Genomic DNA, 26,935 nt, shown 5'->3' with positions numbered 1-26,935 from the left:
ACAGACCCTCTTGAAGTTGATCTCTTTTTGTTGATTGGACTGAAATCAAAGTCTGGCTCCCTTCTCAACTTACTTGTACCACATTCTCATTTTCTCGACTAGCGTTGGATTTGCGGATCCGATACGAGCAGAGCCCCTACCCAAAACTACCCAAGAGGCCGAAGCTTGTCATTGGGGATATTGGGTGCTGGTGGGCGTTCTTTAAAAGGATCCTCCTGCCCAGCATGGCCTCTAATTCATTCATTCATTCATCTCGTTTTTGCTGTCATTTTTGCTTTCTTGATACCCATACAATCACTCACTCGGCTAAGCTTTCTTCACAATGCATCACAAAGCTCTCGCCGTCCTTTTTCTGTCTGCCACTGCGCTGGCCACTCCCGAGCTCGAGAAGAAGCAGTATGGGGACTCGTCCGACGACTACTACAGTAGTCTGATGAGCAACCTCCACAGCATGTTCGTCCCTAACAAAGTCCCCTTTCGTGCAACGTATAGTAAAGAATAACACATCTAATATAAATCTAAGGGAATCTGAAACCGACTACGGGAAATACTACACGGACTTTAGCAACCTCCCCTCCAACTATCAAGACTACATGCCGAGCTCCTCCAGCGACTCGGCCAGCGAGAAGACTACTGAAAAGCCCACCGCTGACGACAGCACCATGACCACTTCTGACAACAAGCCCACCGGCTCGGGCGACCAGTCGTCCATCACCGAGCCCCCAAGCGCGTCATCGATGTCCATCGACATGCCTCCTCCCTCCATCCAGTCGGTACTGATGACCGCCGTCCCGGCCTCATTCCTCTCGCAGATGTCGAACCCGTCTGCGCGCTCGTCCATCATCCATGAGATCGAGGACGGCAACTACCCAAAGTGGTACCAGACTCTGCCTGCCAGCGTCAAGAACTGGGTCTCTGACCATTGGGCCACGGGTGCCCCGACTGAGGGTGGCTCGGGGTCGGGCGGCCATAACGCCGCCTCTGCTCCTGCGGGGACTGCTGCCCTGGGGCTTATGGGTGCGGCTGGTATCCTGGCCCTGGCTGTGATGTTGTGATTGATTATTTCCTCTTTTCATTGCTTTAATTTCTTGTGTCTCTATTCTTCATTCATCTGGTCTGGATTTGTTTTCGTTGGATGGTCTTCCTGTGACCATATCCTCGCACCATCTCTGTGCCTATCACTTTTTTTTTAATCTGAGAAAAATTTCTTGTCTCCGAGGGCCAACTTGTACGGCTGTTCATCTATAAGAGCACGATTCTCCAATGAGCTGTGTTTGGGGCTGTCTAATCTTAGGGCTACCCACAGTAGGTGATACCGCGACTGGTATATGGGAATGACTCTAAAGCCCTAGTCCCGCAATTGTAGCAAGAACGAAGTATACTCATGCTTCCTCTGGCCCGGTCGCCTAAATAATTGAATAGTAAAGCTCCTTCGTAAATAGAGGGTTCTACTAAGCTTACTGAGGACAGGCAGACTTGACGTTCAAGCGATTCAGGGATTGACACTACAAAAGCATAGTTCTACATTCAATAACTTTCATCTTTGCCTACAATTCTTGTTGAATTCGAAAGAAACAGATAAAAGTATGAAATTTCCCACCACAGTCTTACTAAGGCAGATAGGCATTACCTAAATCCATTCGGGATCTGCGCTTATCTCTTCCAGAGCTGACTCATCCGATCACCTGCCTCGATAAGCCAGCTGATAGCGAGGGATGACTTCGTCTTCTCTCTTCCTCTTTCACTCTCTTGTACTTATGAACTGGTCTTCTTTGTGTCGTGACCTGATTCTTTTGTTTTAGATTTAGACCTATACAACCTCCCCCAAGCCTCACCACCTTGCTTGTTGCTCATATATGCTGGCCCCGGCCCTCCACACTAACAGCATTATCGCAAATCCGGGGCACCGCATTGGCCTCAACACGCTTTTCTCCCACCTTCGACACATATAGATTATGCCTTCTCTGTTACAGGCTCTGATTACTGGGAAACTTCCCTCGCACTGTGAACCAACCTCGCCCTTCCTGACCACACTCTCGTCACATCTCCACATATGCATCCCCACACCTCTGGCACTGATCTCTTCGATCCTCGGCACCCTCAGCATAGTCTCATGGCTGTTCGCCCAGCTGCCGCAAATCTATAAAAACTACCAGGTGCAGTCTACGTCCGGGCTCTCCATATTTTTCCTGGTTATCTGGTGTCTGGGAGACGTCAGCAACCTTCTGGGGGCGCTCTTCACCCGCCAGGCGGGGTGGCAGGTGGTGATCGCCGGCTATTACGTCCTGGTGGATATCACCCTGGTGATCCAATTCTTTTGGTATACACACTACAAACCCCAACGGTACGATGGCTATAATGAATTGCCCCGCTCCGACGACCCGGACTCGCGAGGCATCCTCCAGGGCATGCCTCTCGCAGGCGACACCGCGCCCCACCAACCTCCGGCCCCGGTCGACATGACCATGTCGAAAGCAGAGCCCAAAGACATGGGCGTGCAGACCGGGGCGACCCTCAACTCGAGAGCGGGCCCAACGCCCTCGTACTCAAACGAGAAACTGGGTTCGTCGCGCCGATCCGTACGCGCCGGCACCAGTGCGCCCACTCCCCCCTTCGCGCTCCCACGAACTATGCTCATGGCCTCATTGCTCTGCGCCGTGCTGGCCAACGCCAGCCCCAGCAGCCCGCCGCCGTCCCCCCATCCGCCCATCGCCGACGCGCCCCGCGAAACGATCCTCGAGATCGTCGGCCGCATCTTCTCCTGGATGTCTACACTCCTCTACCTCGGCTCGCGGCCCCCGCAGCTCTTCAAGAACTACCGTCGCAAGAGCACCGAGGGCCTGTCCCCGCTGTTGTTTATGGCCGCCTTTGGCGGCAACTTCTTCTACTCTTCGTCGCTGCTTACCAACCCCAACGCCTGGTCCAACTTCCCTCCCTACGGTGGCGGCGGCTGGGCCGACGGCCACGGCAACGACCGCTGGGAATGGATTGGCCGCGCCATCCCGTTTTTCCTCGGTGCTTTCGGGGTTCTGGGTCTGGACGGCTTTATGGGCGTCCAGTTCCTCATGTACGGCCCCCGTGATGACGAAGAAGATGACATCTTTGCGGACACGGATGAGGAAGACCAGAAGCGTGGCAGGAACCGTTGGAGACGTGTGCACGGCTGGATGCGCGGCTGGATTCCGTCGACCTCGCCTCAGCGTGTTAAATCGGGCGCTGCTTCGGCAACGCAGGAAGGCCAGGCTCTGTTGGGTGCGGAAGGTGGTCGATATGGTACTGTCTGATGCCTTTGATACTTCTTCTTTTTTTTTTTTTGCTTGCATTTTGCATTTTGACTTCGGGGGGACATACTTGCCTCCTTTACGACGTTGATGACTTGTCTATTGTTGGATTGACCTCATCCAGTCAGTCCTACCTCATTTGTTTAAACCCTTGGCTTTCGATTTCTTTTTTCTTGCTTGGCATTGTTTTCTGGCTGTTGGGGGGTGGGTGTGTCAATCATCATTTGTCCTCTGTATATAAGGTCTTCCCGCCTTTCCATTTCCGGGTTTCTGTCGCGCATTTTTTTTTTTTTGCGCTATCCCTAGCAGGCGTTTTCCTCATGTGTGTGCGGCAGTTGGCATGGAGGGGGAGCTTTTTCTATAGCTCAGAGTTTCGGGGGTTCTGCTGTGGATTTCTCCTTGGTCCCTTGGTCAAGACCGTTCTTTTCGGGTATTTCCGAGTCTATATATCATTTGCATACATGTCAGATTCCATGCACTCTGTTTATTGGTAACCTGGAGAGGAAATCGAGGGTGTTGGGTCTCGTGATTTTTTAGAATAAAGGACATATTCCAAACGTGGGGATATAGATATAAATGACTCTCTAATTATAAACACATAAGCGACAAAATAAAGAAAGAAAAAAGACAGTTTTATGCTGTACATCAAGGCATATATATACCCACTCTGGCCAGGGCCTCATGTCCATCAGGCAGACCCGATGAGAGCGGGAATATCCCAAGGTCATATTAGGCAATATTTTAAGATGATAACAAGAGTGACAGTGAAAGAGAAAGTCAAAAGCGACAAAAGTTAATAAAAACCGTATGGATGCAAGAAAGTGAAAAAGGGAGCACCAGGACTGGATCATATGGAAAAAAGGGGGCATCTCCATTCGTTGCTTGTTCGAATAACTCATGACCGTGGGTTTTCAATTTTTTTTTGGTTTCTGGCAAGATCCCCTTTTGTCTTGGATTCCCGGACATCAACATCACTTCCTGCTGTGAAGGAACACAAAAGCGAGAAGACCGAGAGAATGAGAGACATTAACGAGAGAGCACATGCAATTAATAGAGACACGGCGTGACCAGCATCAACCGGGCTCGTAGACTTAACCCTGACCGAAGACCCCATCCGAGAAACCGTGGGGAAGCCAAGAAATCATCACATCAAACGGCCAAGACCAGATTAATACAAGGGTGATTGGACATCTTGGACACCACGTCGGATCACATCCTCGACCCGCCATCGGGGAGGCGTCATTTGGTCCGAGCGCTTGCGGTGCCACTCCTTCTCCATCTCAGGGGGAGGGGCCAATTCTTCAGTTGGGGGGAACGCGCCGCCCGCAATGCCCGTGGAGAACTTCAGCTGCAAAACGTTGCCGATTTCATCACAAGCGGTCAGGACCCGGTCCAGGTCCTCCTTGGTGTGGGCCGCGGACACACAGAAACGAGCCCGGGAGGAAACTAATGGAGTGGCCGGGTAGCCGACGACGACGACCGAGATCTTTCGACGGAGCATCTCGTGCGAGAATGCGGGCATCTTGGCCGGGTTGAAGAGAAGAACAGGGATGATTGGCGAATCGTCGTGACCGTACACTATAAAGCCAAGACGCTTCAATCCGAGACGGAGGTATCGCGAATTGAAGGCCAACCGCTGCAATCGCTCCTCGCCTTGGCCAGGGACGAGTTCACCGCAAATAATACGCAGAGCAGAGGAGATCTGGGTCAGAATCGCGGGGGCAGGTGCCTCTCCAAAAAAGATGCCAGAGTCGGTAGCGCGAAGCTTGTCGATCATCACCTTGTCCGCTGCAATGTAGCCTCCATTCGCACCAAAGGACTTGGTGAGTGTGCCCATGAGAACATCCACCTCGGAGGTGGGGATACTAAAGAAATCACATACACCGCGCCCCTTGGGACCGATGGCTCCGATCGAATGGGCCTCGTCAACGAACAAATTGAACTTGTACTGATGCTTCAATGCAACCAGACCAGGGAGATTGCACATGGATCCTTCCATCGAGTACAGACCCTCGACCACCACTAGGATCTTCTTCCAGGGGCGGTGAGTGCGAGGTTGGCCCTGAGAGATGGCCTCGCGAAGCTTGATTTCCAGGTCTTTCATGTCGTTGTGCTTAAACATAGCGATCGAGGCCCCAGAGAGACGAGCGCCAAAGCGGATCGAAGCGTGGTTCAGTTCATCGGAGATGAGGAGACAGCCTTTCGAGACAAGGGCCGGGAAGATGTTGGCGTTGGTACCGAAGCCCATCGAGAATACCATGGACGCTTCCTTGCCCGCAAACCTGGCGACCAGATCTTCGACTTCAACGTGAAGGTCTTGCGTGCCGACTTCCGCCCGAGTGCTTGGAGAAGTGATTCCGTATTTCCTGATCGACTCCTCTGCAATGTCTGCACAAGGGCCTTCCGACTGCGCGAAGCCGAGGTAGTTGTAGGAGCTGAGGTTCAGTGTATCCGTCGTGGTACCCGTCAGATAGAAGTGATGGTTGTGGTCATCCGTGGCCCGGTCAATCAAAGTAATCGTTCGCCCAGGAACGCCGGTGACGGGCCGCTCGAAGCAGTCATTGATTCGCAGCTTCAGACGACGCACGTAAAAATTGTCGAAATCACTGTTGAGCGCACCATAGCCGTTGCGGGGTTTCAGGTGTCGATAGTTTTCTTCGCGGAAGCGTTTGCCAAAGAAATCACGGACATGGCCAAAGGCGATTAGGATGAGGTAACTGATATAAGTGGTGAGCAGATAATAATACGGCGGCTCGTCCATCACCGGCTCCGGGAAGACGCCGCCAGGGTGTCGACTCGAATACCGGTGGCTGGCATGGCCGATAGGACCGAATTGGGCATGCTGCTTGGCCAGGCGGCGTGCTTCCTCCGGGGTCGGAGGTTGGAAGAGTGTGGTCGGCAGTTCGTCCATATTAGGATTGTCAGCTGTGGCCGTCGACAGAGAAATCGTCGGTAAGGACAGTGATGCCGAACTGATCGGCGGAGACGAAGTGTTAGGTTGAGAGGTTCCACTAGCCGCTTGAAGGGCAGCCTGTGCAGTCTGAGGTTCGGACTTGGACTTGGGCGAGACCGAAAAGAACTGGGACAGACGATTGGATTTGACTGTGGGCGCCTTGATGGCGGTACCGCCCTTTCCGGAGGCAGATGAAAAGGACGGGGAGTTGGAGGGGGTGTCGTTGGAGGAGTTGCTGCTGAATCGACGAGGCATCGCAGAGGGAAGCAGCGGAGGGGTTCGGGTCGACAGGTATTCAACACCGTCAAGATCGAGGGGCGCGCGTTCCTTCACGCGTCCAGACCGATGATTGAGGCAAGTACCACCCGCTAGAGAGATACCGAGCTTTGCTTTTCGAGACTCTTTTGCTTCACCAAATCTTCGATCGTAGGTTTGTTCGAGACCAACCGCAGGTGCTTCTTTGAAACGAGACTGGGTAATTAGTTGACCATTCCCAAACACGCCAGTCGATGAGATTCTCCCAGGGGATACACAGGTTGACAGGGCCGGGGAACCCGAGAAAATCCCACTCCAAAGTATAAATTCACACGATGAGACGTACTGGGTTGGAATCGTAGGTGATCCGGGGACTCCGGAAGGGCTCGCAAAAATTGTGAATGGAGCACGTGGAATGAGGAGATGAGGAACTTGGCGAAACAGGGGGAGGGGTGTAAACCCGTCAGAGAATGGGCAAGTCTCCGATCTCCGTCCCGCAAAACTTGGTGAAGGACGAGATGGCAAGGAGGAAGGAGAGTGAACAATAATAATACCGAGTACAAGCTGGGTATAAGGCTCACGCACGGTGGACGAGGTACCTCCTGGTATTGACTGGATACCTAGCTGATACTGCAGATACAGACTGTGATTGGCTGGATCTGGGTACCACAACACCACAATACGAATACGACTCAAAGTTTTCATCGGCTTTGGAGTCCCCCGAGAGTCACTTCGGCTACTCGCACCCGAGCTCTCTTGTCTTCTATACAGTCGATGTGCATCGTTGATTATATGAAGGATCCAGTATTAAATTCAATGCTTATCATTCATAAATCCATTCTATGTGGAAATATCATTGCATCACCTCTATGTATTTGGGTGGCATGTACCTGGCCAATGTGTCCTGGATACTTGGGGATGATGTTGGTGACTCCCCTGTTCCACTGGCGCCGGAGCATATGTGACATGAGAGGTTCCATGTCCCTGGGGAACTCCTTTTCTTTGCGCTTTTTTTTCCACCAAAAAATGGCTGAAAACGGCCATATCGCGGCGATGACTAATCTATGCCTGAGGCAGCAGCTGTCACTACTCCGTCATCTTTCTCCATTGAACTCAACAATTATCTGAAGTATACAACAGAAGACGGTCTTCCAGGTGGTGCAATAGCTCACCTAGTCTTTCGTTCGTCCACAGCTGGCATTGGACTTTGCGAAAGCGCAACACTTTCAGGTCGGATCCGGTGCCGCGGAGAGCGGCTATCGAATACCCGCTTCCGCCCCCCCGCGCTCCCTTGTTGGCGCATCTGCACTGTGACTTGACTTTCTTTTTTCATGTCCCGATCTGACGTTATCCCTTGCAAGGTCCTTTCAAGGAAACACACGGGAGACACAGAAGATCTCTCATACGGCGGTCTTGTGGTCAACTTTCGCTAAGTATACCGGGACACACTCGAGTATATGGCACAAGTGCGGACCAAGTGCAGCTCCAGTCCAGGCCAATTCCCTTTTCTTTTATTTTGCAGGCTTTATTATTTCTCATTTTGTTTGTGAACTTCTCCCATCAATTGATCCGAACAACATGCCCCATATTGATGAGAGGGAAACCACAGAGGCGAAGGTGCTCTGGCGGCCTTCTTCTCCAGAAAACACCCAGATCCATGACTTCATGACCAGTCTAAACCAAAAGCATGACCTGTCTCTGAATGACTACAATGCCCTCTGGGAGTGGAGTGTTTCGGAGCCCGCCAAGTTCTGGGAGGAGATTTGGCACTATTCCCAAATCAAGGCGCATGAGCCCTATACACAGGTGAGTATTTGCATATGCTACGGCAGACACTCAGCTTTATGGCAAATGCTAATATCCCTTTAGGTACTTGAGTCAAATCAGGTACTCTTTCCTCGGCCGGCGTTTTTCGAGGGGAGCACCTTGAACTTTGCCGAGAATCTGCTCTATCCAGCCAATGCGCCGGACGAGAATGCCGTCGCAATCATCGGTGCTACCGAGGCAGCCCGGGAGTATGTCTCATGGAAGGAGCTGCGGGAGCGCGTGCGGCAGTGCACCAATGCCTTGAAAGAAGCGGGGCTGGAGACGGGCGATCGTGTGGCGGGCTTTGTAGGCAACCATGCCAACACGGTGGTGGCAATGCTCGCCGCCGCATCACTAGGCGCATTCTGGACCGGGGTGTCTCCCGATACAGGCGTGCATGCTGTCTTGGAGCGCCTGGCACAGATTGAGCCCAAGGTTCTCTTTGCAGATAATGCCTCCCTCTACAACGGCAAGGTGCACGGATCTCATGCCAAGGTGCGTGAGATTGTTTCCGAGCTGCCGAAGCTTGAGTATCTGGTCGTTTTTGAATCTGCCGATTTGGTCGAGTTCAGCCTTGACGAGGTCCGGCCTGCTGCCGGGAAGGTAGTTACTTATGGAAGCTTCTTGTCTTCGGTCCGCAATGAAGCTGCTCCGTTGGAGTTTGCTAGCTTGAGGCCGGATCACCCTGTCTATATCCTTTACTCGTCTGGGACCACGGGTGCACCGAAACCGATTGTCCATGGGTCCTTGGGGACTTTGTTGCAGCACAAAAAAGAACATCTTTTTCACTGTGACATTCGGCCGGGTGATCGATTGTTCTACTTCACAACAGCTACCTGGATGATGTGGCACTGGCTTGTTTCTGGTCTAGCTAGTGGTGCAACAATTGTTTTGTATGATGGCTCTCCCTTCCGGCCATTTGACGTTGAAGGAGGTAAAGGGGAAATGGCCATGCCGCGGCTCATCGACGAGCTTCAAATCACTCACTTCGGTACATCAGCGAAGTACCTATCGATGCTGGAGCAAGCAGCATTGAACCCGCGAAAGCACCCGCACCGGCCAGTGACACTCAAGACGCTAAGAGCCATTTTCAGCACTGGATCTCCGCTGGCTCCGTCGACTTTTGAGTACATTTATTCTTATATCCATCACGATATCATGCTGGGCTCTATTACCGGCGGCACAGATATTCTGTCCTTGTTCTGCTCCGGCTGTCCCATCCTGCCTGTTTATAAGGGTGAAATCCAATGCCGCTCCCTGGGGATGGCCGTTTCAGTCTTTGACTATGCTGGGAAGGACATCAGTGCCTCGGGCGAACCAGGCGACCTGGTCTGCACCACACCTTTTCCTGCACAGCCGGTCATGTTCTGGCCACCGGGGCCAACGGGCCTGGAGAAATACCGAAAGAGCTACTTTGACATGTTCGGACATACGGTCTGGCACCATGGAGACTTTGTCCGCCTGAACCCGCACACTGGCGGCGTTGTCATGCTCGGCCGTAGCGACGGCGTGCTCAAGCCCTCTGGAGTCCGATTTGGCAGCGCCGAGATCTACAATGTCCTTCTCAAGCACTTTGCCGACGAAGTTGAAGATTCTCTGTGTGTTGGACGGAGGCGCGAGGGAATTGATTCAGACGAGACTGTCGTCCTCTTTGTGAAGCTTGCCCCTGGCGATGCCTCCAGTATGCCGCCCGATCTTGCGGGACGCATACAGGCCATTATCCGCAAGGAACTGAGCCCCCGCCATGTTCCTGCTGTCATTGACGTATGCCCGGAAATCCCGGTGACTTCCAATGGCAAGAAGGTCGAGAATGCCGTCAAGCAGATCTTGTGCGGTCTCAACATCAAGATCGGTGCGAGTGTTGCGAATGCGTCTTGTCTTGATTGGTATCGAAACTGGGCTGTAGAGCACCCTTAATTGTGTCTTCCAATTCATCCTTGATTATATTTAGAAAAAAGAAATGAACCACCTTTAGAAAATGCTCTGAAATGTCGGGGTTCTAGAGAGGATAGCTTGGTCAGCAATCTCGAGCGTAAAGATGCCCATGGACGCATAGTCAAAAAGCGAGAATGTAATTCAAGTCGAAGGATTACATTACTTGAATATGATGTTTAATAATATCCATGAATCCATTCCACCTGGACTTTTTGTCGGAAAAGACATCCTGGACCTCACAGGTGGGCATGATCATGCAGCTGCTTACTAAGCATCTTCGGATCAGGACTCCAGTTCGATTCTTCGCCAACATCGTCTGGACTCTACCAGCTGCTCTGGAAATACCAGCTGCGCACAGTGTTTTTGACTTGGAATTGCTGCGCGGATATTGCTCGACTCACCATGCGCCGCTCAGCATTGCGGGCTCTCGAGTCCGCGAAGCCACTGACCCGAGCTCCTCGCTCGGTGTCAAGAAGCTTCGCTACCCTTAATGAATCGGCCAAGGTAATTAACTCGTGCTAAGTGTCAGAATTGTTTGTTACCGTGTCTAACGACAGCTCTTTTACTTTTCTGCAGGATCCTTCGGAATTAGACCAAATCACCACACTGCCGAATGGAGTCCGCGTCGCCACAGAGTCATTACCGGGGCCCTTTGCTGGCGTTGGAGTTTACGTCGATGCCGGATCTCGCTATGAAGACGCCAGTCTGCGTGGTGTGAGCCACATTATGGATCGTCTAGCCTTCAAAGCCACCAAGTCACACTCAGGAGACGAGATGCTCGAGATTCTGGAATCGTTGGGCGGCAACATTCAATGCGCGTCCTCTAGAGAATCCTTGATGTACCAGTCCGCCAGTTTCAACTCGGCCGTCCCCACGACCCTCGGCCTGCTGGCGGAAACCATCCGGGACCCTCTCATCACCGAAGAAGAGGTGCTCCAGCAGCTTGCGACGGCAGAGTACGAGATTGGCGAAATCTGGGCGAAGCCGGAACTCATCCTGCCGGAGCTGGTGCACATGACTGCATACAGGGATAACACACTTGGGAACCCGTTGTTGTGCCCGAGCGAGCGACTGGGCGAAATTAACCAGGCCGTGGTGGAGCAATACCGCGAGGTTTTCTTCAACCCGGACCGAATGGTGATCGCCTTCGCCGGCGTGCCCCATGCCGAGGCCGTCAAGCTTACGGAGCAGTATTTTGGGGATATGAAGGCGAGCGACCTGAGCAAGTCTAAGGGGCCCGTCTTGTCCGGTTCGGGTATTGAAACCACGCTGTCGGACTCCCAGGCGGCGGCCAGCGAAGGCCAGGTGCCAACTGTCCCTCAATTCACGCCGTCGTCGACCATTAGCAGCCCAGCCGCTTCTCAAAACACGCAGTCATCGCTCCTGTCGAAGCTACCCTTCCTTAAAAAACTCTCCACTTCCACACAGAACAACGCCACGGTCGCGCCGCTCGACCCTTCTTTGCTTGAGCCGTCCGCGTTGGACCTTCGGCGACCGGCTCACTACACAGGCGGTTTCATTGCTCTTCCTCCCATCCCTCCGCCCGCGAACCCGATGCTGCCTCGACTGAGTCATATCCACCTTGCCTTTGAGGCGCTCCCCATCTCTTCGCCTGACATCTACGCTCTCGCCACTCTGCAGACCCTCCTTGGCGGAGGAGGCTCATTCTCGGCGGGCGGTCCCGGCAAGGGCATGTACTCGCGACTCTACACCAACGTGCTGAACCAGCACGGCTGGGTGGAGAGCTGCATTGCGTTTAACCACAGCTACACGGATAGTGGCATCTTCGGCATTTCGGCCTCGTGCAGCCCAACCCGAACCACGGAGATGCTCGAGGTCATGTGCCGAGAGCTGCAGTCTTTGACCCTGGACTCGGGCTTTACGGCCCTGCAAACGCAAGAGGTCAACCGGGCCAAGAACCAGCTTCGTTCGTCGCTGCTCATGAACCTCGAGTCTCGCATGGTCGAGCTCGAGGATCTTGGCCGCCAGGTGCAAGTCCACGACCGCAAGGTTAGCGTCAAGGAGATGTGCGAGCAAATCGAGGCTCTGACTGTCGAGGACCTTCGCCGGGTGGCTCGCCAGGTGTTTGGCGGCCAGGTTCAAAACAATGGCCAGGGTACTGGCAAGCCCACCGTCGTGTTGCAGGAGGGCGAGCTGGAGGGCTACAAGCTTCGGTCTTTCCCATGGGAAGAGATCCAGGAGCGGATTGCCCGCTGGAAGCTTGGCCGGCGGTAAATAGCCAGCCGTGAAGCATGGATTTACCTCCCCGTTTGTTGTGGACTCCCATGTCCGCCAGTCTGAGATGTATGGAGGTGAAATTGGCTGTATATGGGGATGATTGTAATTATAGACTTTCTGGCCTGCATAGTGACACTGTAGAATACGTGAGATTTGTCTCTATTTCAATTCTTTTGTTCTTTTGTAGCATTCATGGATCGCGACTGTACAGTAGAGGCGAGTTGCGTAGGAAGCGTGTGGGTCCGCGTCTCGCCGCTTTTGCCCGGCAAAAAAGTCGGAGCGCTGAACACCTCTCCGTTCCTCCATCACCTCCCCCATCTCCCATCACCTTCCAATCGAATCCCGATATTTTCCACCCGCCAAAATGGTCAAGCTCACCGAGGTCGAGGACGAGCACTTCAACCAGCAGAAGCCCGCCCCTAGCAAGAACGATGCTCTCCTAGTCTCCGACGACGAGGAGGACTACACCGACACTGGTTAGTATCCCGATTTCTGCTCTTGCCCCTACAACCACAGAAATTGTCTCGCGCAGCATAAAAAAAACTGGAAATACTGGTGTTATGGGATTGGTGTTTCGATGCGAATCGAGGGTGTTTCAAGGTCGATTCAATATATCGAGCACCACGGAACCATCCAGCACGAAACAACCCTGAACCATCGCGACATGAACATTACCGCCGCTACATTCATACTCGAGTTTTTCTGACACGTGTTTGCAATGTTTATCAGAATCGGAAATCTCCAACGATGAGGACGCCGAGCTCGACACCGAGTCGCTGTTGGACCGCGTCTCGGCCCTGAAAGACATGATCCCGCCCTCCGCCCGCCGCACCGTCACCAGCTCCGTCTCTTCGCTCACATCCTTCACCAAGGCCAGCCTGTCGTTCAGCGGCAAGGCTCTGTGGGTCATCAGCACCAGTGCATTCCTCATCGGTGTCCCCTGGGCGTTGGCTTACGCCGAGGAGGAGCAATATATCCAGATGGAGCGGGAGCAGGGTATGATCAAGGGAGCAAACGAGGTATGATTCTGCTTTCTTTCTTTGTTTTTTAGTTGGTATCTGCCCGGAATTGATGGGCCTTGAGTTCATCATGCCCCAGTTCCTGTCGAGGTGCTTCGAGGATCTCGGGATGGCATGGAATGGAAAATTTTTTTCATGCCGCCATTGATGCTTCTTATTCTACCCTTGGTTACGTGCGCGTATATTACTGGATCTCGATGCTGATCACATTTGTCTAAAGATGCTCGCCCCCGGCTCCGAACCGGAGCAGAAGGAGGCTCAACCCACCCTATAAATTAATATCGGACCAGAAACCGGAGGAAACAGCAACAAGATCTAGCGACTCTGCTGACGAACAAGAAACATCAGGGGGCAGGCGACACCCGATTGCAAAAGAGCGCCCCTGGATGGAATCTATACTCGACGGCAAGCTTGCGTTTTTCTTCCTTGGATCGGGTGTTCCGGCTTGCACCCAACACATCTCGAACGCAAGATGATGAAAGTGCCGCTGGTATACTTGTTTCTTGGTCTTATGAGTCGCTTGGACCTTTGTCTTGCTCTTTGTCTTCTGCTTTCTTCCCTCTCATCTTCTCCCTCTCTCCCTTCTCCCCCCACACACCTTGGCTCCGGCAGCTCATGCATGCATGTATTTGTACAACCACAACTATCTTCTTTTTTCTCCAACATGTTCTCTATATACTCTTACTTCTTGGTTGTTCTTTTTATCTTTTCGTGTTATGCATGTCTAGGTAATGAAATTGTGGATGTGTCTACCCAGTTCAGCTCATGGTCTTTAAATAAATAGAAGGAGAGTTATCCGAGTAGTTTGGCAGTAATGTGGTCTTTTGCAAGTATGCAGGTGTTTCTCGAGTGGTACCGGGGTATACACAAGATGACGTGGTCACCGGCAAGAGAACAGTAATAAAAACGCGGGGGTATCATGGGCGAAATGCAGCATGTACAAAGCGAGCATAATGTAGTTCGCAAGAACAAAAGCAAGATGAAAATGGTTCGTGGGATACATAAAAAACAGAGCACAATAGGCATCTGTCGGAAAAGACTCGCGGATTCATCCCAAAGTAGACTAAATCATGCACTCATTAGCCAAGTTTCCACCAGAATCATAACCGGGTTTAATGCCTACCGTTGTTTCGCGCGCAGATTTGAGGTTAAGGTGAAAGTCATGCCACAGCTTGCTGATCTCACCGGCTGCGACCATCGAGTCCAGGACCGCATTAGCATGTCTGGTTCTGCGTTTCGTGCTCATGTCGTTCCGTTTGAGGATCTCGTCGTCCTTCATCTGGCCTTTGCGCTCCAAGTAGTCGGTGACCCATTCATTGAGGTGGTAGCGCCAGTGGGTCAGGGTATGGGCGAGCTGGGCTTTCGCTTTGCATTGTCTGTTGATGTGGATATGTGAGATGAAAAGATTACTCAAAAGCACGCCTGAAACTTGAATCAAACTCACCTTCCGAGAAAGAACCGTGTGCTCTCATCCGGGAGGACATGTCCATCTCTGTCCCGCTCCTGCATAGAGTCCGAATCTCCTTCGTCTGATTGTTCCTCGCTGCTGTCCTCATCCCTTAGTGGCTCGAGGGTCTGCAGAGAATATGCTTTTCCATATAGCTTCATATCAGTCGAGGCAGGGTGACCAGAGCGATTGCAGGCGTCACACGGATGGTTTTCCTCTGTGGGGAAAGCTGTGATCTCCATATGAGGCCGAGCCAGCAGAGCTCGGCGAAACCCTGCATTCCACACGGAGGAAATTAACTGAGAGCCGGCTCGTCCTTTGACCTCGTCCTCTAGCTTCATGAAGGCCATTTCATAGAGGGCATCGGACCGAGGGAACGCAGGATTGAGCCGGTTATGCACCATCCATCCAACGACATCGCGGAAGTATTCTTTGGGCTGCTTGTATGCATGCCGCGTGAACTCAAAGGGAATTTCCTCAGTAGGCACGCCGAGTCCGTCATCCTCATCCTCCAGGACAAAGTCCTCTTCGTAACGGTCGAGATCTTCGTTGCTGGGAACGGGTGAGGGTTCAACATGTCGCTCGGTTGAACTGGCATCGCTTTCAGCCTGCTCGGGTTCTGCGTCTGGTTCTTCCTCGCTCTCTTCTTTCAATCCGGCGCGTCTGCGACGGAGGGTTTCCAAGTGCCTGAGCCTCTTGTCCCTCGCCGACTCGGCAACCCGGCCACGAGTGCGGCCTTTTTTGACAACTGTAGAGAAAACCAGACGTTAGCATACGGCCCTCGGATATGGTGCAATGACTGTAACTCACCTGAGTCCTGAAGATCTTTCAAGTCTTCCTCGAGATCTAGTTCGTCGCGGGCAGCACTCGAGCGCGGCGTCTGGGGAGTCTGTGGACTCTGGACAGGCCTGCGTCTCTTGGCTGGCGAAGACAAGAGTGGCTCTTCCGACTCTTCCGAGTCGCTCAGAGTAATTGGAGAGCTTTCCGCCTTGCGCTTGAGTTTGCGACGCGGCCGGGGCACTTCCTCCACCGAATTATCCGAATCGATTGGTTCCTCCGCTGGCTTAGACTTAACAGGTTTCGAGGGGCTCGGGATAACAGCCTCCACAAGCGGGTGTGCGTGCTGCTTTCGCCTTTGAGAGCTCGGAGCAACGATGTCGTCCGAAGAATTGTCTGGGTTGTCCTGGATGAAAAGCTGATCTTGTCGATCGTGAGCAACACCAACTCTAATCGCGTGGAATAAGATGCAGAGCTTACCTTGATCCTCATCTTTTGGTTTTGGCGAAGCTTCCTTTTTCACAGACCGAGACTCCGGCTGCTCTGCATCTTTATTCCGCGTTGACGGCTTGGAGGGTCGTTTCTTCGTCGACTTTGGCTGGCTGCTCTGAGACTTTTCGGGCCGAACTGTGGCCTTACTTGGATGCCCGTATGCAAGCCTTGCGAAGCGACCATCCTTGTCGGGGGTTTCGTCGTCGGCGGGGTCCGCGGGAGCAAAGGCAAGTCGCGTCTGTTTTGCCTTGCGAGATGTGCGAGGCATGATGAGTTGTTGGAGAGGCTGGTTGGTGGATTGGTGAGGAAAATGTCAGAGCAGGGAATAGCAGTCAAAACCAAAGGAAAACCCCCCATCCCACAAACGGTATTGCGCCTGCCAACACGTTTTTGTTCAATACGCGATGGGTCGCGAGAGCACGTGATCAATATAGCCGAAGAGCTGGGACACTTCCAGATCAAAGGGATTTCAGTTGAAGTTAAAGGAAATTGTGAAAAGGCTAGAGAGATGTATTTCGAAGAATGGGGATTTTAAACTCTTGAAGCTGGCTCTCATTGGGACCGTTGCAGAGGGAAGACACAGCAACAAAGTGAACCTATGTTTAGCTTTTCTATAAAGGTGGGGAGAGGTAGGCGATGTTTTGCTTGGTCTAATAAACCCGGTTGGTATAAATTAATCCATGGCTTGGAATAATAATAATGCGAGACAGAGAGAGAGATGCCTTATTCTTTATCTTATACATTTTCTGGTTATTTTTCTAATCTTTTTTCTAACTATTTCTTTTTCTCCAAGTGTACCATTGTGAACTAGCTATCTTCTTGCTATTCCTTAGATTGATAGTGCTGTATGTACTTGCAGCGCTAGTGTTCTTGTCCTCTTATACTCGCCTATGCCGAGTATATCCGCTAATTCTAGCTAGAGAAAAAGGAAAGAGTAATCAATAACTTCTCCGATGCCACTTCCAACGATATCTTTGTTGAAGCAACTTCAATAGCTCACCACCAAAGAGGTGCAGGATCTAGTTCCGACTTGGTACCAACAAAGAATGCTCGTTGCAATCGAGTCGAAAAGCGATCACAACCAGTATTAGGGAAGATTTCTCTGACGTGTTTGCGATAGTAGGGCTTCATAGATTCCTTTTGCCCTTTATTTGGGACAAGCTGAAACCCCCGCGCCTGGGCGCAGCACACACATTTAGTAGTGCAATGGCCCGCAGCCCTAAGCCTGCCGGGGATGCTTTCGCGTTTCTCACAGCACCCACATCCACGACCACAGCAGCCACCCTTTCTAACACAGCCCTTGGTGAGATCAGGATGGAGATACCATTTGGGATTAGATCTCCATAGCTCATAAGCTCTTTGAACCGGTCCAGTTGGAAGGGCGGCCTCGTGCTTGTTGAGCTCTCGGTCGAAGAGCCAATACTTCTTAGAGAGCTCCTGTATGCGATTCTGCAATTCAGAAAGCTCCCTCTTGTCTTCCTGGGGACTAGATCTTAATTCCAGTGCTGCAAATAGTTGGTTCTTTTCATTTTCCTCTTGCTGGATGAGGCGAAGTGCAAGATCGGTGCCAATAATTGTGACGTAAGTATCCTCGAGTGCCTAGAACCGATAGTGGTTTTATAGGGTCATCGCCTTCGCTCACCATCTATATTATAGACAAGGTACCCAGGATAACCTATATTGAAGCATCTTCGACAAGCATCGATTGTACTTCGTGGCAAGAATAAACAGTGTCAGATTTTGCAAGGTACTTGGATGTCCGTATATTATGGGACTACAACTCATATTATGGTCTATATTTTTTTGCCAATTCATGGATGAATCCACTTGAAGAGCCCTATCGCTCTAAACACTCTCTAATAGATCTTCAAGGCAAACTTGGCATACTTTTACAGCAGCTCCCTTCGCGTTTCTCTGGTGCTATTTCTAAGATCCGCGAAGAACTACCAACACTTTTCGTCCCTTCTCATCCATTAGTTCTAACTCACGGTGATCTATGTGAGATGAATATCATCATCGACCCTAAAGCAGGTGGTATGACTGGAGTTATTAATTGGGCTGAAGCGAAAATCCTGCCATTTGGGATGTCCTCATGGGGTTTCTTCAACATGCTCGGTTTTATGGACTCAGAGGGTTGGTATTACTATGACCATTCCTCTAAACTGGAGAGTCTTTTCTGGGGTACATTCCACAAAAATGTAGGCCCGATTTCTGATGAAGACAAATGCGCTATACAAACTGCGACGCGGGTTAGGTTGGTGCTTCGTTATGGGTTTATTTGGGAAGATGGGGTTTCTGAAAGGCCTGCGACTGAGCAGGATTCTTCGATCAGATATTTGGATGCTTTTTTGTTTGGGTAGGCTACGAAAGTTGGAAAAAGCGGTGCAATAGATGCGATATCTGGTGCCCTGCTTGCTATCTTGTGGAATACGCGAAAAGATGGATGATTTCGAGAATCAAGTATATAGTCGAATCCACAATTGTCTACTCAAATAGCCTCAATTTACCCAAATAGCATTATTGATTTTGATTGAAAAGACAACAAAATGACAAGCTTTAATAATCTGGATAGTTCAAAGTCGTCGAGTCGCAAGAAAATTGTGAGTCCAGCTGCGCTTTCCTGATTAACCCACCCAAGAGCATACCTGAATATCTGGCATTCACACTCTTGATCGTCTCCCTCACTACTCAACAGGTACTATTCAAATTGCATCTGCTTTCAATGTATTGGAAATCGCACATCCTCATTTCTTTCCATTTGCTCCCGGGCCCAGAGCGCAATGGGATAGAAGGTCTTCTTATCCCTGAGCACCGCACATGGCTTAATACCTCTCACCCTGTTTCGGAACGCACCCAACTCCCAAGCGACTGGATTTCGGTTCCGTTGGCTCACAGTGAAGATGGATTGATATCTGTATCAACAGGCCCTACAACTTGTACTTCTGTCAGCTTTCAGTTATGTCGCAGCATCACGCACATTGCCGACGAGCATGGCGACGACGACCAGCCTTTGCATCTGTTACTCATCCTATCGAGCTCTCATGACAAGGTGGTCAATCCGTGGTGCCTCGAAACGAACCATGTTGACGATGCGTCAGTCGGCAGATGCTCAGTGAGCTTGCTTCAGACGAGGAACCTCGGTGGATTGAATTGCTCGGAAAGGAGGGCAAAGGTTATCAGCGCATTGTATACAGCTTTCGCCATGCTCGGACTGGCTGGTATCTGGTCTCTCCTTCGAATGCTCCCCAAGAAACCAAAGACACCTCTCAAGTTCTCTACATTCGGTACAGAATCCACTTCACCCACTGTTCCTCGCTACATCGCCAGCGGGACCTCGGATAAAATGATTGGGAAACACAGCACTGGCATGCAGAATTCTGGATATCCTGTGGAATCGTGGTCACTTTCTGATCTGCAGGGCATGTTCAAGCGTCCTGGCCTGCTTCGAAAAGCACTTCGCAAAGCAGACCGAGAGCCACCGGATGCAAGTGAATGGGCCATGCTGCTGCCGAGGGCTGCAAATGCCACCGTACGAGGGAGGTCAAGGGTCTTGGGTTCCCAACGTGCTCGCAACCGACTTCACACCAACTTTGATGTGTTCAAGGAGCAGTTCAAGGGGCAGTTCACGGATAGTTTGGTTTAAAGTCTTGTATTCGGGGTTTTTATAAATACTGAGAGATTAAGTCGGCAGTTCTATTTTTATTCGAGATGATTACAGGCATATCAACAAGCATGCATATACAGTCACTCATTCTATTTCTCCAAATTGTTTAATTCCATTCATTTTTCTACCTGTAATGCTTGTTTTATAGGCTTTATGCTTTATGCTTTTAATTCTGTTTTCATGATCTTGTGTTATTGTTATTTAAGATCTAATTTCTGCCTCCGAAGTGGTGGCCTTTGTCCTGCTGATAGTTATTGTACTGTAGTTTAGCAGGTTTCTGGCGAATTCATCAATAAACTGACCCAGTGTCAGCCAAGTTCTCGCTACCATTTGCCTGGCATATCTGCCCCCACATATAGTCCTTTGTGTCGCTTTGTTCGCCTTCTCCCCCAGCCGATGAGATACGGGGGATGACGATGGTAGCAAGGCAGACTCACCCCAACTCCAGTGGAGTTGGTTGCAAGGGCCACAAAAGAATTAAACGGGCCAATATATCCACGCAGTCAATCCTTACGTTTTCCTTCAAGAGTATAGATTAACCGGCATTCCCCCGAATTCGGGCCGTGGGGGCCGAACCAAGTCAGAGATGGTCCACCGATGAACCAAAGGAATCAACCGAATCAGCATTGAGGTATGAACGGCCAAAATATCATGGTTAAATTGGAAGTAATGGCGCGGGTGATTGGGTGGTTTGTTTTGTTGATTTTCTAAACGTATTGCGGCTATTTACTGCCGAACCAACGGGCTTATCCGGAGGAAAGGGAACTCGCCATGCTTCCTCTACTGCTCCCACGCCTCAGAGAACGAAATTGAACAATATTCCTCGAATTTTCCTGAAAACAGTCTATCTCATTTTCAGGCTCTTACTATTTATTGCGGTGTGGTATTCTATTTCTGACACCCTCAATCGATACCATAGAATTCAGGAGGTGCATGCTATCCCACCTCCGGAGATCTCAAATTCACTGAGCCAATATGATCGACAGCATAGATGAATGTAAAAGTGAATGTATACTGAGGTACTGGAAAGGTCATGCAAAGAAACCCTCACGACAAGCTTAGCCTTATGTAGAGAAATGACGCACCCAGTGGATCCCGATAGAGGCCCGAAAAGCATTTGCCACGGTTTCAGCTTCAACAAAGGAATTCGAGGGACGCTCCTTCGTTCAAGAAATAGCATGCCTTTTAAAAGGCTCTGGGGGCTGCATCTTTCAAGATAACGACACACACGCTACTCGTCCTGGAGTTAGTGGGGAATTGCGCTGGAGCATCCGGCCCCATGAACTCCATATATCATAACCATGCCCCACAGCTTAACAAAAATAGGAATCTTCGGGGTAGATTTGGTTGAGCTAGGGATGGGGCCAAATATTTATACCCGTGGTAGACCCTCACCGTGTCGCATGGCCAGTAGGACGGTCCTACTCGGAGACCCGAGGATAGAACGAGTACATAAACCATCTATTTTCTTGCCCTCCCAGTCATTAATTTTTCGAACCATTCGGGTAAAATACTATCTATCAACTCAATCGACAAAGAGCAACATATCAGAGACTTGAGGCTTCACACATAATGCATTTCCCGTGAGTGATCCACCCCTTGGCTATCCTGATCAACACTCCCAGAAAACTTCGATTAATTCTATGAAAGAAGCCTCGCAGCATTCAGCTCTGTCCTCCTAGCCCTCAGCTCAACTAGCGCGGCATCACCCCTCTCTGAGCCCGTGAAAAGAGGAAGCGGGATCGGCCAAGGCTTGTTTATAGGCCTCCAGAAATACGCCGGCGCCCAGTTCCAAAAGATCTTTGGCAGCAGTGCACCCTGTGCCGAGTACTTTGATGGGGAGTTTATGGCAGGCACAGACCAGGACGGGGCACCTCTTCCGTGGGCTCATTGCTATGGTAAGTCATCGTGGATTGAAATCATGCATTTCTTGCAACCATGCAAATGTCCATTCCGTCTGATATGTGAGCCATATATGTATAGTTGAGGGCGACCAAAACTTCACCCAGCAGGATGCCGATGTGGCGAAATGCCTGACCAACCTCCACTACGTCCAGGAAGATACCTGCATCTCTGTCAAGGGCAGCATGTGTGACAATGGGTATCTGGATGGAGGCGGCCGTATCCAGAATACGTATGTCTTCTTCATGTCCCTTCCCTTTCCCTTTCCCCCTTTTCCTCTTATTCGCTGTCGGGGGTTCAAATTGTCCCATTCTCTGTCAACCGCATGTACTAACTGGCACAACCCCAAATCAGTCAACTTTCTCTTCTGTACGACGCGCAACTCACTGCAGACCAGTCGAGCGCAATGCAATACGCCATTCAGTCAATGGTCGGCACTAATATCAGGACGGATAAAACCAAGCAAGACGCCTATATGCCGGCATACTCGGTGACCAAGACGCTAAATGGGCCTGCTATAGTGAGCATGATATTGAGATACATTGGAGAGCAGGGTTGCTAGAGGTGCTTATCATGAGGCTTAGTTTCGTGTCGCGTTTATATGTTATGATGATGACGTTCTGGAGGAATTAATGATACCCTATACATCTTCAGAATATTGCCAAGCTCTCTACCAATTGCTATTTCCCCTTTATCCAAGGCACTAGACTATGTCCAACGTTATGAGGCTCTTCAATGGCAAGCTGTCTTCTATTGTCTAATTCGAAAATTTTATAGATCATACCCTATCCTCCATCACACCCCAAGAATTCGCTTGGGTAGAAGTAGGCCCCCTCACACTCTTGTCCGTATCATCTTATACCGAGACACCTGAGATCCATCGCTCAGCTCGACAGCAGAGAGCTCAAGCCGATATCCAAATATCCACGGCAGCAAGACGAATCGGGCAACGTAGTAAATAGCCCCGAGGGACAAAATGGCCAATGCCACCACCGGCGACAGCCAGTAAGGCAAACTGGTACTGCCCTTGCCATTCGGTGGTGGGACAAAGGGCATAACGAGGAGAAACTGCGATAGTAAGTATACAGAATAACTTGTAAGAAGAAGAAGAAGAAGAAGAAGAAGAAAGCTAATCGAAAGGAAGCCCATTCAAAACTCACAATATTTCCTGCAAGGTAAAAACCCAGAACAACCCAGGGAACCGTAAACGAGGACTCGAAATTCTCATGCTTGGACAGACGTAGTTTGATCAATCCCACCGTGATGAGACTAAGTAGGAGCACCGTCGGATAGGAAGCAAGACTGACGATGAAATCGAACGCGTCGCCCGCTGGTGGCGCGCAAATAAACAGAGTCGTCACACAGAGATGGATTGCCAGTGCCCAGATGGGGGTTCTGAAGGGACGGTTTTGCATGACGATGTTGGGGAAAGGCATCACGCCGTCTTTGGCCAACTCTTGGATCACTCGTGCTATCATCTGGTATAAGCTTCTTGCCCTAGTAGGAATTATGTAAAGGCTTTATACGTACGGACGGTAAATGCGATCCCCAGCAGGTGGCCGATGGCCGAGATGGCAACCAGCGCGGGAAGGACTTTGGCGGCTGCAGACTCCCCAAAGACATTTTGGAAGAGAGACGCGGCAATGGTAAGATCGGACTTCTTAAAATCCTCCCTCGAGACTCCGGCAAAATAGGCGACATTGGCCAGAACATAGAGAACCGTGATGCTACCCATTGCCGTAGGCAGTGCGATGCGAAGAGCTTTCTTGGGATTCTCGACTTCGGACAGAACCTGAAAAATGCATTAGCTGAGATTGAACACAAGACTCAATCGAGCCGAAGTACCATGTTCAAATTGTCGTATCCTTGGTAGGAAAAGATCGCATCCAACAAAGCCGTGCCGATGTTGTATCCGCTGTTGGATGTCCCTTTGAAGGAGGTCGAGATAGCCAGGTTATGGGGATCAGGGACTCGAAGATGACCCCCCAATGCAGCGAACCCTGTACAGACAATGAAGAACAAAATAAACATCTTGACGGCGCTCAGCATATCTTGCAATCCTCGTCCAATACGCGGCGTCACGGTGTGCACGCCGACGGCAAATGCTGTTGCGGCAATGGCTAGCCCGCGCAATTTCCACGTTGTGGAGTCCACGCCGGCGGCTTGGAGAAGATACGACGAGCAAGTAATGGCGTTGCTTGCCGATACCTCTGGATCAGAGTTAGACATGGTCGATTGGTTTATTCCAGCAGAAGAAGAAAGACAACTTACGCAAAAAGACACAATAAAACAGATACACACAAGTCATCAACAACTTGGGCGACCAAGACCGTTCGAGATAGACTTTCATGCCCCCAGATCGAGTGATACTGGACCCGAATTCCAGCATCACCATTGCACCACAGGTGGAAATGATACCGGCAATGACCCAGAGGATCAGGGCCATCCCTGGACTGCCGCTCAGCTTGAAGATGGAGGAAGGGGTAGAAAAGATTCTATTGAATTCAAGTCAGCCGGAGCAACCTTTGCGCATTGTCAAAGGTAGTTAGTACTATACCCAGCTCCGACGATTTTATTCACAATCAATGAAATAGCCCCCAAGACGCCAATCTTGCGCTCTTGCAAGATATGCGACTCGTCGATGTGAGGACCTGAGCCCGATACATCTTCGCTGCTGGATGTATCAGGCGAGTAGTTTTCTACTATGTCAGTCTTCGACTACTGTTGAATCGTGGAACAAAAAGAGGCTTACTGTAAACAGTCTCCGGCTGAGGCTTCGCCATGATGTTCTTGTTTATCCCACGGAAAGAAACATTTCAAGCTTAAATCCTCGAATGCCTGACTAAGACTGTCACTGCAGCCATGGCAAGAATGTAGCGTGGATGGCGCGACCGTAGGAGTCTCCAACTGCACTACGCACGACATCGATCTCGCGCTTTGCGGGGCGGATGTCGTGACATCTCCCAAAACCACGAGGGGGATTATCAATCGCTCCCATAAAATGAGTGGTCTTGTGTTCCCTTGTTTGTTCGTCGCATCTTTCTACCTCCTGAACTTTTCACTTGACTATACTCTTGAGTTGAAGCCAGCATGTCCGTCGTGCAGACTATCACCCAGCCCACTCAGCCGGATATCCAGTACCATCCGGAGTATGAGAAGTATAAAGAGCGTTCGCGGCGTCGCAAGGAGACCGAAACCTTGGAGACTAGTCTGCCGCATGGGTTTCCGCAGGAGTTGATCTCCCCGCTGGTCTGGGAAGGGAAAGAGATCGAGAAGCGCGATGACTGGATTTATCAGTTGAGCGATGCGCAGCTGGATGAAATCGATGCTGCGTTGAAAAGGTTCAAGGGTGTGTCGAGACCAAAGAAGACCAACGTACTGGTTATGGCTGACCCTCGCAGCACTCGGCGTCCCCTTGGGAGCGATTAACCAGTCGACCTTCCCTCTTCCCACTTTGCATCCAACGTTGAGAGATCTCTCGAAGGAGATCCACACTGGCCGTGGTTTCTTTGTTCTGCGGGGCCTGCGTCTCGACAACTACTCCCGAGAAGACAATGTCATCATCTATGCGGGAGTCTCGTCTCATATTGGCAGCATCCGCGGTCGTCAGCAGGACACCAGACTAGAGAATGGCACCTCGCCGGTGCTGTCGCATATCAAGGATCTCACCAACACCATCGACAAGGGCAAGATCGGGGCACCTTCCAACACAGCCGATAAACAGGTGTTCCACACTGACGCCGGGGATATCATTTCCCTGCTGTGTCTGCATCCCGCCGCAGAGGGAGGCGAAAGCCATTTGTCCAGCAGCTGGCATGTGTATAACATCCTGGCCAAAGAGAGACCGGACTTGATCCATACTCTGTCTCGGGACTGGCCGGTCGATGGGTAAGTATAGAAGAGTAACAGACGCTGCAGAGCGACTCCGAGCTAATTTATGGATATCCAGGTTCAACAACCCCAGCAAGCCCTATACTCTCCGCCCTCTTCTGTACCACCAGCCTGCAACTGCAACCACCCCCGAGCGAGTTCTCATCCAGTATGCTCGGCGCTACTTCACCGGATTCCTGGCTCAGCCGCGCTCGACCAGTATTCCGCCGATTAGCGAAGCACAGGCCGAGGCACTCGATGCGCTGCATTTCCTGGCAGAGGAGCATAGCGCCTCGCTGGACTTTCAGAAAGGCGATGTCCAATATGTCAATAATCTCAGCATCTTCCATGCGCGCAATGGATTCAGAGACGAGCCCGGGAAGAAGTATGTCGTTGGATCCGATCCGATCCGATTTCTTTCCCCCTTTCTTTGTGTTTAGCTGGTGCTGACTGCTGACCATCCAGACGACATCTCTTGCGATTGTGGCTGCGAGATCCTGAGAATGCCTGGGAGACACCCGAGCCGCTCCAGCCTCGCTGGGACACGGTGTATAAGGATGTTAGCGAGGAGGAGCAAGCATTTCCCTTAGAGCCTGGGCTTCGGAAGAATGTGGGCTCGTAAGCCTGTAGCAAGGGTAGCATTGGTTGTTAAAATAGTTTGGTGACAGTGACCCATTCACATTTATTTTAAATAGGCTAGATGCTGCGCTGAATCAAATGATTGACCCAGCCCTAACATACCCGAGAAAGAGAAGACCTAACAGCGTCTTTGCTGCAAGGCAACCCACCAAGATGCCAATGATCAGCGCCCAGAGAATCGGTATGAAATGCGATAGGCTACCAACTTGGGTTCTTTGCTGAAAACAAAACGCAGACTTGGATAAGACCAACCCTCTCAAGAAAAAGCAATGTCGAACACGTAGCATTGTCCAACGGGCTGGCAACATCGCGTAGATCATATAGTTTATCAGGCTCTTGGCTTGCGAGCCGAACTCGCGGGTTTCGTTGGCAGCAGGTATGAACAGTGCTGTGCGGGGCTGGCAATAATCGGGCAATATTCGAGTGTGTTGAACAGAGAGTCGTGCAGTCGTGGAGGGCGTTTGTGTCGGTTCGTATTTCAAGTGTCCGGTGCCGAGACGAACGAAACTCATCTTCGCAATGCATCTCAAACAACGTCCACAATTCAACAATTGAGAGCAATTGGGATTATCATCCCCGGATCTGTTTCTTCAAGATGCCTTCACTTTTCCATCGTCTAGAGAAAACACTTCAAGATGGTATTGGCACAGTCCAGCC

The 26,935-nt window shown here is 51.0% G+C and overlaps 11 protein-coding genes across 11 annotated transcripts; 8 read left to right on the top strand and 3 right to left on the bottom strand.

Annotated features, from left to right (window-relative positions):
- Window positions 1–322: 322 nt before the first annotated feature.
- NUU61_006495 (uncharacterized protein) lies at window positions 323–1,055 on the top strand (the record flags this gene model as incomplete). The annotated part of the gene is made up of 2 exons (XM_056657023.1): window positions 323–453; window positions 566–1,055. The coding sequence occupies 2 exons, from the start codon at window positions 323–325 to the stop codon at window positions 1,053–1,055; spliced, it is 621 nt and encodes a 206-aa protein (XP_056509823.1).
- A 900-nt stretch (window positions 1,056–1,955) lies between these two features.
- On the top strand, window positions 1,956–3,284 carry NUU61_006494 (PQ-loop repeat-containing protein; the record flags this gene model as incomplete). Its single annotated transcript, XM_056657022.1, has 1 exon — window positions 1,956–3,284. One exon carries the CDS (start codon window positions 1,956–1,958, stop codon window positions 3,282–3,284), a length of 1,329 nt encoding a protein of 442 aa, XP_056509822.1.
- Window positions 3,285–4,449: 1,165 nt separating this feature from the next.
- lcb2 (putative serine palmitoyltransferase 2) lies at window positions 4,450–6,489 on the bottom strand (the record flags this gene model as incomplete). The annotated part of the gene is made up of 1 exon (XM_056657021.1): window positions 4,450–6,489. The coding sequence occupies one exon, from the start codon at window positions 6,487–6,489 to the stop codon at window positions 4,450–4,452; it is 2,040 nt and encodes a 679-aa protein (XP_056509821.1).
- Window positions 6,490–8,067: 1,578 nt separating this feature from the next.
- On the top strand, window positions 8,068–10,212 carry NUU61_006492 (acetoacetate--CoA ligase family protein; the record flags this gene model as incomplete). The annotated part of the gene is made up of 2 exons (XM_056657020.1): window positions 8,068–8,295; window positions 8,359–10,212. The coding sequence occupies 2 exons, from the start codon at window positions 8,068–8,070 to the stop codon at window positions 10,210–10,212; spliced, it is 2,082 nt and encodes a 693-aa protein (XP_056509820.1).
- A 420-nt stretch (window positions 10,213–10,632) lies between these two features.
- On the top strand, window positions 10,633–12,465 carry NUU61_006491 (mitochondrial-processing protease subunit alpha; the record flags this gene model as incomplete). The annotated part of the gene is made up of 2 exons (XM_056657019.1): window positions 10,633–10,734; window positions 10,807–12,465. 2 exons carry the CDS (start codon window positions 10,633–10,635, stop codon window positions 12,463–12,465), a joined length of 1,761 nt encoding a protein of 586 aa, XP_056509819.1.
- A 367-nt stretch (window positions 12,466–12,832) lies between these two features.
- On the top strand, window positions 12,833–13,761 carry NUU61_006490 (mitochondrial import receptor subunit TOM22; the record flags this gene model as incomplete). The annotated part of the gene is made up of 3 exons (XM_056657018.1): window positions 12,833–12,944; window positions 13,198–13,487; window positions 13,708–13,761. 3 exons carry the CDS (start codon window positions 12,833–12,835, stop codon window positions 13,759–13,761), a joined length of 456 nt encoding a protein of 151 aa, XP_056509818.1.
- A 789-nt stretch (window positions 13,762–14,550) lies between these two features.
- NUU61_006489 (uncharacterized protein) lies at window positions 14,551–16,471 on the bottom strand (the record flags this gene model as incomplete). The annotated part of the gene is made up of 3 exons (XM_056657017.1): window positions 14,551–14,863; window positions 14,932–15,682; window positions 15,745–16,471. The coding sequence occupies 3 exons, from the start codon at window positions 16,469–16,471 to the stop codon at window positions 14,551–14,553; spliced, it is 1,791 nt and encodes a 596-aa protein (XP_056509817.1).
- A 2,454-nt stretch (window positions 16,472–18,925) lies between these two features.
- NUU61_006488 (uncharacterized protein) lies at window positions 18,926–19,846 on the top strand (the record flags this gene model as incomplete). Its single annotated transcript, XM_056657016.1, has 1 exon — window positions 18,926–19,846. One exon carries the CDS (start codon window positions 18,926–18,928, stop codon window positions 19,844–19,846), a length of 921 nt encoding a protein of 306 aa, XP_056509816.1.
- A 1,593-nt stretch (window positions 19,847–21,439) lies between these two features.
- NUU61_006487 (uncharacterized protein) lies at window positions 21,440–22,331 on the top strand (the record flags this gene model as incomplete). Its single annotated transcript, XM_056657015.1, has 4 exons — window positions 21,440–21,450; window positions 21,518–21,765; window positions 21,851–22,001; window positions 22,124–22,331. The coding sequence occupies 4 exons, from the start codon at window positions 21,440–21,442 to the stop codon at window positions 22,329–22,331; spliced, it is 618 nt and encodes a 205-aa protein (XP_056509815.1).
- A 272-nt stretch (window positions 22,332–22,603) lies between these two features.
- On the bottom strand, window positions 22,604–24,552 carry NUU61_006486 (uncharacterized protein; the record flags this gene model as incomplete). Its single annotated transcript, XM_056657014.1, has 7 exons — window positions 22,604–22,837; window positions 22,930–23,240; window positions 23,300–23,561; window positions 23,615–23,979; window positions 24,041–24,264; window positions 24,327–24,468; window positions 24,522–24,552. The coding sequence occupies 7 exons, from the start codon at window positions 24,550–24,552 to the stop codon at window positions 22,604–22,606; spliced, it is 1,569 nt and encodes a 522-aa protein (XP_056509814.1).
- Window positions 24,553–24,859: 307 nt separating this feature from the next.
- Window positions 24,860–26,261, top strand: NUU61_006485 (TauD/TfdA family dioxygenase; the record flags this gene model as incomplete). The annotated part of the gene is made up of 4 exons (XM_056657013.1): window positions 24,860–25,118; window positions 25,171–25,657; window positions 25,719–26,024; window positions 26,105–26,261. 4 exons carry the CDS (start codon window positions 24,860–24,862, stop codon window positions 26,259–26,261), a joined length of 1,209 nt encoding a protein of 402 aa, XP_056509813.1.
- Between the last annotated feature and the right edge of the window lie 674 nt (window positions 26,262–26,935).

The sequence above is a fragment of the Penicillium alfredii genome (genome assembly GCF_028826965.1).
Source record: "Penicillium alfredii strain IBT 34128 chromosome Unknown utg000009l_segment0_segment0, whole genome shotgun sequence".
Taxonomy (NCBI): domain Eukaryota; kingdom Fungi; phylum Ascomycota; class Eurotiomycetes; order Eurotiales; family Aspergillaceae; genus Penicillium; species Penicillium alfredii.
This window is presented reverse-complemented; position numbering and strand designations above follow the sequence as displayed.